This window comes from Chiloscyllium plagiosum, chromosome 1, assembly GCF_004010195.1.
Source record: "Chiloscyllium plagiosum isolate BGI_BamShark_2017 chromosome 1, ASM401019v2, whole genome shotgun sequence".
NCBI classification, from domain to species: domain Eukaryota; kingdom Metazoa; phylum Chordata; class Chondrichthyes; order Orectolobiformes; family Hemiscylliidae; genus Chiloscyllium; species Chiloscyllium plagiosum.
Window position 1 is genome coordinate 37,572,794 of NC_057710.1, and position 12,127 is coordinate 37,584,920.

General features: G+C 39.7%; 1 protein-coding gene across 2 annotated transcripts in view; it reads right to left on the minus strand.

Moving 5' to 3' along the window:
* LOC122539259 (coiled-coil domain-containing protein 68-like) overlaps positions 1 to 10,668 on the minus strand; it is a 69,457-nt gene extending 58,789 nt beyond the window's left edge. Inside the window, exons 1-2 of one of the 2 annotated variants that reach the window (XM_043673984.1) lie at positions 10,458 to 10,668; positions 2,267 to 2,405 (exon numbers count right to left, since the gene is read on the minus strand). In XM_043673984.1, coding sequence (XP_043529919.1) covers positions 2,267 to 2,383 — 117 coding nt within the window. In that variant the 5' untranslated portion in view covers positions 2,384 to 2,405; positions 10,458 to 10,668. Of the gene's footprint in view, positions 1 to 2,266; positions 2,420 to 10,457 lie in introns of those variants that run through there. The other variant, XM_043674059.1, reaches the window with a different exon arrangement.
* Positions 10,669 to 12,127: the final 1,459 nt, after the last annotated feature.

The window sequence follows — 12,127 nt, forward strand, 5'->3', positions numbered from 1 at the left end:
AAACACAGCAAGATCTGGACAATATCTATGTTTGCGTTGAGAAGTAGTAGGTTACACTTGCACCACACATACTGTCGTGGAGTCATAGAGATGGACAACACAGAAATAGACCTATCGGTCCAACTTGCCCATGCTGACCAAATATCCTAAATTAATCTAGTGTCATTTGCTAGCATTTGGCCCATTTCCCTCTAAAAACTTCCTATTTTTACACCCATCCTGATGTCTTTTACCTGTAAATGTTGTAATTGTACCAGCCTCCACCACTTCCTTCAGCAGCTCATTTCATACACACACCAACCTATATGAAAACATTGCCCCTTAGGTCCCTTTTAAATCTTTCACCTCTCATCTTAAACCTATGGCTTCTAATTTTGGATTCCCCTCCCTTATCGATGTCCACACAAATGCCAGACAATGACAATCTCTAACAACAGAAAATTGAATCACTGCCCCTCGACATTGAATGATGTTTCCATCAATGAATCACTCAGTATGAACATCCTGAGGGTTACCATTGACCAGAAACTCAGCTGGACTAACCATATTAATACACTGGCTACAAAGAGTAAGTCAGAGGTTTAGGAATATCCTGCAGAGAGTAACTCACCTGCTGACACCCCAATGCCTAGCCATTATCAACAAAGTACAAGCCAGGAGTATAATGGAATACTCCCCACTTGTCTGGATGAGTACAGCGAGGAGAAAGTGAGGACTGCAGGTGCTGGAGATCAGAGCTGAAAATGTGTTGCTGGAAAAGCGCAGCAGGTCAGGCAGCATCCAAGGAGCAGGAGAATCGACGTTTCGGGCATGAGCCCTTCTTCAGGAATGATTCCTGAAGAAGGGCTCATGCCTGAAACGTCGATTCTCCTGCTCCTTGGATGCTGCCTGACCTGCTGCGCTTTTCCAGCAACACATTTTCAGCCCTGGATGAGTACAGCCCCAACAACACTCTAGACGCTTGACACACCATCCAGAACAAAGCAGCCCACTTGATTGGCACCACATCTTGAAGCATCCATTCCTTCCACCACCAATGTTCATTAGGAACGGTGTGTATCATCTACAAGATGCACTGCCAAAATTCACGAAGGGTCCTTAAACCTTTCACCTTCCAAACCCATGACCACTTCCATCTAGAAGGGCAACGGCAGTATACACATGGAAATACGTCTGCAAGTCCTCCTCCAAGCTACTCACTATCCTGACTTGGAAATATATCACTGTTCCTTCAATCTCACTCGGTCAGAATCCTGGAATTCCCCCGCTAATAGTATTATAGGTCTGCCTAGAGCAAATGGACTGCAATAGCTCAAGCAGCCAGCTCACCACCACCTTCTCAAGGACAACTAAAGATGGGGAATAAATGTTGGCCCAGCCAGTGATGTCCACGGCCCATCAGCGAACTTCGAAAAAACTTTATTTTTATGTTGGCCTTTACTTTCAAGACAAGAAATTCTAATTGCTAAAAGTGAACATACATAAGATTATTCAAATTTCAATTGTTGCCTGGTCAATAAATGTTGCTAATTGGAACATACGTGCCCATTTATTACTGCAGTAGAGAAATACTCAGCAAAATAGTATTGTTTTATATCTGTCCCTAGAAATTGAAACATTCATGCTCATTACTTGGGGTGAAAATCTGGCTGACTCAGTTTGCACAGGGAAACATCACATTCCAATCTTTTAGGACACAGGCCAAAATGTTGTATTATGTTCATTGCCTGTGGAAATTATAGAATCATGACAACAAGAGGCCAGATGATCCATCATGTCTCTGCTGGCCCTCTGAGGGAGAAATTACTCTAGTGCCACGGTCTGTGATCTTGATTTTTCTTTTCAGCTAATAATCTAATTTCATTTTGCATGCCTCAATTGTTCATGTCTCTACCATGCTGTACCATGCATGGTCATACATTACAGTAAGATTTTTCCCTTGCCCCTTGGATGATCCACCCTCGTCCTCAGTTCAACCTCAAATCTCCAATGATCCCAATCTAATCTTCCTCTTTACTGGTACCCTAGTACACTGTCTGTTAGATGCCATCTAGAATCCTGGGATGCCAGTCATGCCTGATGGAAATACAGCACCTATTTTGCACAATCTTACACCTGGTTTTCAGACAGAAATTGTTGACATTACATGAATTAACCACGTGAAATATCACAGGAGTCACACATAGTGCTTTAAGTGATAATAAGAATAGGTTATTCAGCAAGTCTTTGCAAAGTGCATTATGAGTAATCAAGATTATTATTTCACCTTTTTAACGTATTCTGTCTCTTCCTTAATTTGTGTCATGGCAGAACCATAATAGAGTTGTTTCCCTTCTGATCCTTGGCTGTTGTTTTCCAACACTCTACTCTCGGTGCAATACATTTTAGTGCAATAAAAATGTAACCTTTTTAAATGACAAAGAAAGGAAAAATTCGATTAGACGACTCTTTAATTAGTTTTATTTTGTCATAAGTCTGAATTGTACTTGTATCTTCAATAACATTAACCTGCATTTTGTCCACAGATGCTGCCAGACAAGCTGAGTTTCTCCATTTATTTCTATTCTTGAATTGTACTTGTATTTGTTTAGATTAATATCTATTATCTCCTCAGACAGACAATGCTCAATTTAGATCCTTTATGTTGTAATGCTGAAAACTCTTGTAGCCTACATAAATAATCTCCACTTACCTGGATGTTTGCAGCCGTAATGACAAAACTGGACACCATCCAGGTCAAACAGCTCACTGGGTTGGCACTCAATCCACCATTTTAATATTTTGCTCCTTTCAACGCTGGTTACATTGGCTGCAGTATGTACCATCAATAAGATGCACTATTGCAAATTACCAAGAATTATTTGATAGCATCTTTCAAACCTTTATCTAGAAGATTTGCTCATTGGCAGGAGACACAGGATGGTGATAGAAGTTGTTTGTGTGACTGGAGCCTGGTATCCAGTGGCATACAACAAGGTCAGTGCTGGGTCCCTTCTTGTTCAAGATATGTATACTATATATATAAATGATGTGGATGAGAGTACGGGGGTTATGATAAGCAAGTTTGCCCATGATAATATGATTGGCCAAGTGGTTGGCATTGAGGAAGAAGGGCTTAGGTTACAGGAGGATATACACTGATTAGTAATATGGGCAGATCAATGGCAGATGAAATTTAACCTTGATGAATGTGAAGTGTGCACTTTGGAACAACTAAGGGAGTACTCAATGAATGATAGGACACTAGGAAACTCAGAGGAACAAAGGAATCTTAAAGTCCACAAATTCCTGAAGCTGACAGGACATGTTTATAATGTAGTTAAGAAGGCATTGTCTTTATCAGTCGAGGCATAGATGATAAGAGCAGGGAGGTTATGTTGGAGCTGTCCAGGACTTTGGTTAGACCACAGCTGGAGTACTGTGGTCACCCAAACTATAGGAGATAGTGAGGACTGCAGATGCTGGAGATCAGAGCTGAAAATGTGTTGCTGGAAAAGTGCAGCAGATCAGGCAGCATCCAAGGAGCAGGAGAATCGACGTTTCGGGCATGAGCCCTTCTTCAGGAATCCTGAAACGTCCATTCTCCTGCTCCTTGGATGCTGCCTTACCTGCTGCGCTTTTCCAGCAACACATTTTCAGCTCACCCAAACTATAGGAAAGATGTGATTGCACTGAAGGAGGTACAGAGGAGATTCACCAGGATATTGTTTGGTTTGGAGAACTTCTGCTTTGAAGCGAGCCTGCATTAGTTTGGGTTGTTTTCTTTGGAGTAGAGAAGGTTGAGAGGAACCTGATAGAGGTGTATAAAGTTATGAGGGGTCTATACAGAATGGATAACAAGCAGCTGTTGCCCTTAGTTGAAGTGTCAATTTAAGAGGGTATAATTTTAAAATGGAAGGTAGAAGGTTTCGAAGAGATTTGAGGAAAATACATTTCACCCAGAGAATTGTGGGGGTCTGGAATACACAGCCTAGGAGGATAGTTGAGGCATGAAACTTCATAACCTTTTATAAAATATTTGAATGGGCACTTGAAGCATCAAAATATTCAAGGCTATGGACCAAGTGTTGGAAAGTGGGACTACTGTACATTTAGTGTAGATTTAATGGTACTTACTCAATGGGCCAAAGGGCCTGTTTTACTTTATGGTTCTATTACTCTGAGAACAAGCGTAGCAGACACATAGGAGCACTGTCACCTGTTTGCTCAACTCCAAGTCATACGCCATCCTGATTTGGAACAATATCTACAATCCTAGAGACATAGTAAGATAGAGAATTGAAGCAGCAATATTCCTTTCTGCACTTCAAGCCTGCTCTGCCATTCATTTTGCTCTTGGCTCGTCAGTACAACATTCTTGCTTTCTCCCCATACCCTTTGATCGCTTTAGCACTAACAATTATATCAAACCTAAATTATTTAAAATCTAAATCATCACTAAGTCTAAATCTTATACCTGCACTGCAGTGTTGGTAACCTCACCACAGGGACTTTTTAAAAAATCTATTCCTGGAGAGTAGGCATTGCTGGCCGGACCAACATCTATTGCCTGTCCCTAGTTGCCCTCAAGAATGTGGTAGTGAGCTACCTTTTAGAAATGCTGAAGCATATCCTAAGAATGAATAAAAATTGTAAAGCATATCATTTCTTCTTAATTGAAGATCTAATTACATACTGCAGATCTGGAAACTAAGACCAAGTTGCACTATGTCGTTGGTGGGAATTTGTTAAGCACAGATAACCTGGTAAGATGGATGTTGACACAACACTCCCTGATCTTCAACAAAAACAAAATATTATTTACATCAGAAATCTTAATAAACCACAGAGGCCTGGCAGCATCCATGGTGAGAAAAACAGAGTTAGCATTTCAGTTCCAATATGTTGTTTCTTGATAACTGAAAAGTTGGAAAAATTATGGGTTTTAAGCAGTAAGGAAAGTTAGGGAGGAATTATTGGAGCATAAGGTAAAGTCAGAGTAAAGTTAGGGAGAGATTAGAGGTAACAAAGAACAAAAGGCAAAGGGAGTGGATATGGTTGTAGAGAAGAAAGGACCAATGTAGGTGTGAAACTGGTATGGCAAAATAAAAAGAAATACCTTTTGTGAATACTGGTAATGCTAGAGAGAGTGTAATTAGATGTGTGAATATTGATATACAAAAAATAAATGCATATGTAAGTAATTGTCTTAATACATAATTTTAAAATATCAATGTACTGAGAAAGGAATTTCATAGAGTCTCCACAATAGTGTTTAAGGATCAAATATCTTTGGGCAGCATGGTGGTTCAGTGGTTAGCACTGCTACCTCACAGCACCAGGGACCCAGGTTTGACTCCAGCCTTGGGTGACTGTCTGTGTGGAGTTTGCACATTCTCCCCGTGTCTGCATGGATTTCCTCCCACAGTCCAACGCTGTGCAGGTCAGGTGAATTGGCCATGCTAAATTGCCCATAGTGTTAGGTGGATTAGTCGGAAGGAAATGTGTTACTCTTCAGAGGGTCAGTGTGGATTTGTTGGGCTGAAAGGCCTGTTTCCACACCGTAGGGAATCTAATCTCAAAAATATTCAAAAATTGTAGGACTTCAGAATAAGCAAAACAAGGTTGAAAGGCATGTTGTTTTATAACACAGCATAATCTGCAAACTGGCAATATAATAGTTTGCCCACATTTGGTAACTTGACAGCCCTCCATATGTTACTTTTGCAGATGAACTATATCTTCCAAGCCATTGCATTGTGATTGACAGCACACCAATTCACAGCGGAGCAGAATAAGTATGAATTAACAGAACACGTTGCTACCCTAGTAGAATATAACGCAAAAGGTGCTATGCTGCATTTGTATTGTGTGTCAGTGAAACCAGATCTTGAATTATATATTTAATTTTGGTAAGAAAGCCAAAAATAGGAATGGTACTTTGCCTTCCTAGGTGGTCGATGATACTAAAGTTTGTCTTTTTTCCATAAAGGAAAATAACTGCCTATAATCTAGTGAACCCTGGGTATCTAGAGATATACTGGATTGGATGAAGAGAAAAAGGGAGGCTTATGACAGAGACTGAGGGCTGAAAACAGCAGAAGCACTGGAGCAGTACTGCTTGTGCAAGGGAATCATTATAAGGAAATTAGGACAGCAAAAAGAAGACATGAAAGGATAATGACAGATAAAATAAAGAAAATTCCAGTTATCCAAAAGTAAGTTAAATGTAAAAGAATAACAAGGAAAAGAACTGAGCCCATTAAGGACCACAGTGGTAATTTATGCATGGAGTTGGAGGACGCAGGTAGGGTTCTGAATGAACACTTTGCATCAGAGTAAACTCGTGTGAGGAATGAGATGGTTATAGAAATCAGGAGAAGGCCAGTGCTGCAATTAAATTAAAGAAATCAGCATAGACAGAGAAGAGATTCTGAGTGGTCTGCTAGGCTAAAAAGTAGGTAATTCGCCAGGAGCGGACGAATGTATCCCAGACTGGTGAGTAAGATAAGGCAGGAAATTGCAGTGACTCTGGAAAAAATGTCCAATTTCACTCTAGCCTCTGGAGAGGTGTCAGAGGACAGGAAGACAGCGAATGTGGTCTGATTATTCGGGAAGGGAGCAACGAATAAACGATGAAACTAAAGGCAGGTCAGTCTAACCACAGTGGTGGGGAAACAATTAGAAGCAATTTTGATGAGCAGAATTAATCTGCACTTGGGGATTAGTCAAGAGCAGTCAACATGACTTTGTTTAGGGATGTTACGGACAATACCAAACCCCTTCAAAACACATTAGGAAGATAATCTAGACCCTAACTTTTTCTTATTTAAAAGGTAAGTAAGGTGCTATGTTCTGGATGCAATTTGATTGGTCAAATTATCAGGTTTGAAACAAAACACACTTTATTCATACACTATGATTAAAATGCAAAACAAAATTAAAAGGAAAGAATTGGTTTAATTGTAACTATATCAAAATGCTTAACTACACACACACACATATATATAGATAAACTACTAATAATGAACTGTTTCAATATAGTAAAATCCCATTAACACTCCCTTGACAAAAGCAAAGTCAGTAAAATAGATTGTCTCATATGCAATTCTAGCAGGTGGATGAGAATCCCAGCCTTCTAGCTGTAACAGAGAGAGGAATAGAAGCTCCCATATTTCACTTCAAGACCCCAACTGCTACTGAAGGCTGCTTCTATTGTTCCAACTTTTAAAAAAAAAGACTTCACAAGCTGTTTACTTTATTAGCTTTGGAGCAGACTGCTCATCACGTATGTCTGAGTCTTTCTTCATAAAGAATAACAGGACAAAATACATCTCTTAAAGTCACATTATCCTCACAGGGGAGTCATTTCTGACAAACTTGATTAAATTTTTTGAAGAGATGACTAGGCATGCAGTTGAGGTCAATTTATTTAATGTAGTCTACGTGAACTTCATTGAAGCTTTTGGAAAGGTTCAGCATGGGAGATCGACAGTGAAGAGAAGAGCTCATTCGGTCCAGATTAGCTGAGCAGCAGGAAGCAGAGGCTGATGGTTGAAGGGTGTTTTTGTGACTGTAAGCCTGTGTCCAGTAAGGTTCTACAGAATTAGTGTTGGGGCCCTTGCTGTTTTTGATTTAAATAAATTATTTAGATTTGAATGCAGGAAGATTGATCAGTAAGTTTATTGATGATACAAAAATTGGTAAGGTGGTAAGTACTGAGGTGGATAGCTTTAGATTACAGGAGGATTTAGACAGGCTGATCAGATGGGCCGATCAGTGATGAATGGAATTCAGTCTGGATAAGTGTGAAGTGATGCACTTGGGCAGAACAAGCAAGGCAAGGGAATACATGATGAACAGTAGGACCCTGGGAATCAGCGATAATCAGAGGGACCATGGTGTGCACAATTCACCAGTCTGTTCGGACATGTCAATGAAGTGTTTAAAAAGGCATAGTGGATAATTAACTTTGTTAGTCAATGCACGGAGCTGAAGAGCAAGGAGGTATGCTGTTAATATATAAATCGTTGATTAGGCCTCAGCTAGAGTATTGTGTGCAGTTCTGGAAACCAAATTATAGCAGGGATGTGACTGCAGTGGAAAGGATGCAGAGGAGATTTATTAGGACTTTCTCTGGAGAGTTTTAATTATAAAAAGAGATTGGACAGACTGGGGTTGTTTTCCTTGGAGCAGAGGAGACTGAGGGAGCATATGGTTGAGATGTATAAAATTATGAGGGGGATAAATAGGATAGACAGGAAACTTTTACCCTTGACAGAGGGATCAATGGCCAGGAGTCATAGGTTTAGGATAAGAGGCAGTAGGTTTAGAAGAGATATGAGGAAAAGGTTTTTCACAGAGAGGGTGATGAGAATCTGGAACTCACTGGCTGTAAAGGTGATCAAGCAGAAATTCTCATAAAATTTAAGAAGTATTCAGATGTACACGTGTGATGTCAAGACAAGGATAGAGACAAGGTCCTGGAAAATTATATTAAAATAATTAAATTCTTGACCAGCACAGACTTGATGAGCCAAAGGACCTTTTTCTGTGCTATAGACTCTCTGAATCTATTACTTCTATTAGATATAATAAGCCCACAATTTATTACCATGGCTTCTCCCCTTCTTTAGCAACTTTCCAAGTCACAGTATGAAATTCATGCCTATTCTCAGCAAACGTGGGTCTGGCAGGCCATATTAGCTAACTGTCCAGATATCTAATCAACATCCCCAGACACGCCAAAAGATTGCTCCTGGGTTGTGATAGGGGCAAGTGAGGTTTGCAGATGCTGGAGATCAGAGCTGAAAATGTGTTGCTGGAAAAGCGCAGCAGGTCAGGCAGCATCCAGGGAACAGGAGAATCGACGTTTCGGGCATAAGCCCTTCTTCAGGAATGAGGAAAGTGTGTCCAGCAGGCTATGATAAAAGGTAGAGAGGAGGGACTTGGGGGAGGGGCGTTGGAAATGCAATAGGTGGAAAGTGGTCTTTCCGGAATGCTGATAGGGGAGGGGAGGGAAATATATCCTTGGTGGTGGGGTCCATTTGGAGGTGCCAGAAATGACGGCGGATGATGCGCTGTACATGGAGATTGGTGGGGTGGTCGGTGAGGACCAGTGGGGTTCTGTCCTGGTTTTGTGATAGGGGCAGCAGGTAGAAGATCTGGGAGACATTTCATTGTAGTTTTGGTTTGTGGGTAAATGGGATAGTAACAGAATATCACCCTGAGCCACCCACATAAGCTGCTCTCCTTTCCAGCCATGATGTTTAGAGTCACAAATATTAAATACTGTAATGTAAACCTATGTCAGATTATGCTAATTTACTCAAATTAGGATACAGATTAAATTAGAATAAAGGTACGTTTTAGACATGGTAAGGAAAAAGCTTCTGCATAAAGTTCGTGCAATTCTATGCATGTATTTGATTCACAATATTACTCTTTTGTTTCCTGCCATAAGGAAGCTGATCCCTCTGTTCTTAAATCAAAACTAGTGCAGCTAAGTGCTGGGAACAGACATGTACCTAACTTCCTGATCTTACTTCAGTGGAAGGCCTGTAGTTAAAAAGCAGTTCAGCAAGAGTTGTGATCCTACCTGATCCTAGCCTGTTCTGGTTTCCATTGCCTCACCTGAGACAAAGGATTCAGGCGTGTACCAAATTGAGACATTATTTTATATGCTCTAACAAAATACACAGTTCAACATATGCTACAGTGCAAACAGAATTCAACTTGACTCTTTGGATTGGAATTTTAACTGAAAGGCAGACCAAATGCAAAGTTAGAATTCAATGATTGAGGTAAGCATACTTAGTATCCCAATTTCCAATGGTTCAGTTTGCAGATATTATGAGGGCAGATTAGAACATAGAACATAGAACATAGAACAATACAGCACAGAACAGGCCCTTTGGCCCACGATGTGAGTCAATGATGTAACTTTAAACTAAACTCTTAATAAAACAGCTGGCCCAGACAGTACAGAACCCCCTGCAACTGTTGCCATATGAACATAAAGTTAAATACAAATGGCATAAAGGATTTAGTCTTCTCCCTTGTTTCTATATACCTTAATTTTAGTGGCCATTTTTATTTTTGACTGATGGGGAGACTGTGTGCATGTGATGTTAAACATCACATGCTGTTATGCTAATACTAGCACGAGAACAGAGGGATCAGCTTCCTTATGGCAGGAAACAAAAGAGTAATATTGTGAATCAAATACATGCATAGAATTGCACGAACTTTATGCAGAAGCTTTTTCCTCAACAAAGATTCTTTGTACATTCCAATCTAGAAATTTCTGATTAAAAAATCAGACTGTTCTATAAAAGAAATGAATACTACATTTTTTAATCTTTCATCTTAACCAGAAATCACAAACCAGGCTCTTTAGGTATCCCTAAATAATTTAAATATGTGCAATTATTGTTAACTTTTGTATATAAAAAAATTAAAAAGAACATCTCACTCACCTTTCTGAAATGAAATGAAACTAGATATGTCTGTAATTCAGCACCTGGCAACTGAGGCATTCCTGACAAAAACCTTTGTAGACTGATTATCCAAATCTAGACATGGTCACATATACCCCTGCATTTAGACAAGATATTTCACAGTTAAAGATCTATAGAGACCCATTAGTTCCTGTCCATACTGCAGAGCCTGTCACTGATACTCAAGCTATACATTTGTACTTCCTTATTGGCACGTTGCCACGAATGACAACATTACGTAAAGGTAGACTGTCATAGTGTCAGGTGCTAACAGAATAGTAAACTCATAAACAGACACTTTCTGCTGTAGTTGATTTTAATAGAAAGAATTGCACTATCACAGATAAATATCTCTGCGCCCGCAATGGGGCTACCTTGGTAATACAGCATTGAAGGTCATGCTTGAAGACATTCCTGGTAGTTTAACGCATGTATTCTAGCTAGTATTAGCATAACAGCATGTGATGTTTAACATCACATGCACACAGTCTCCCCATCAGTCAAAAATAAAAATGGCCACTAAAATTAAGGTATATAGAAACAAGGGAGAAGACTAAATCCTTTATGCCATTTGTATTTAACTTTATGTTCATATGGCAACAGTTGCAGGGGGTTCTGTACTGTCTGGGCCAGCTGTTTTATTAAGAGTTTAGTTTAAAGTTACATCATTGACTCCGCCTCGTTCTGCAAACAATTTTATTGTAACTCTGCTGCTACTACAGAATAAAGATACAAGCATGTCTTTACTACATTAATATTGTACTAACAAGATAATTCATTTGGACAGGACTCAATGTTTTGGACCAATGATAACATATCAGGAAAATGAAATTAAAATCGGACCTGATCAGGTACAATGATTAATCTCTGAAACCCACCCGATTGCCTGACGTGATTTAGAGGTAATGAAGGAAACCAGCTGTGACTATAACATGTTACTACATTAATAAATCTCAAAGAGGCAATTATCCAGCTACTTATAATTGTATTAATGATAATGAAGTTAATAGCTCAGCCCCAGCGTTTATTAAAGTTTTCCTATTGACATCATCAATAGTGCTCAATCCAAATACCAAGAGTGCTCACTTCCTCCAAAACTGTCATACATTTGTGGCCTGCCTCAGATTGAGCAGTTCAGATTGACTGTCTACCTGACCCATGAGTCAAGAATTCCAACTCTGTTTCCCACATCTGGGAAAATCACCTGGAAGTGGGATATAGGGACTTAAGAACACCTGAGAGATAAGGGTTTGAAGGAGTGCAGTGCTGACCAAACAAATTTCTTCCCACTTTCCTGATTCCTGAGCTGAAAAACTTGGCTCCAACCAAACATGCATTTTTTTCCTAGCTCTAAGTTAAGTAATTTTTTTAAAAAGGGATTAATCTGTTTGTTAATAGCTGCTGGCTGAGCCACTAGCTCCTAAAGACTTGGAATTGGTTGGCTTGATGCTCACAAATTGATTTAAGTTGCTTAACCAAACATTAGACAAATGTATTTATAAATTTAAGGGCTTAACACCTTTTAAGATCTTCCACCTGGGAATCCTGAGAATGATTTTCGGAGTACAGGATATCATCATCAGAACATTCGTAACAAACCTAAGAATTTGGATTGGGAGTAGGGCATTCTTCCCCTCCTGCTTGCTCTG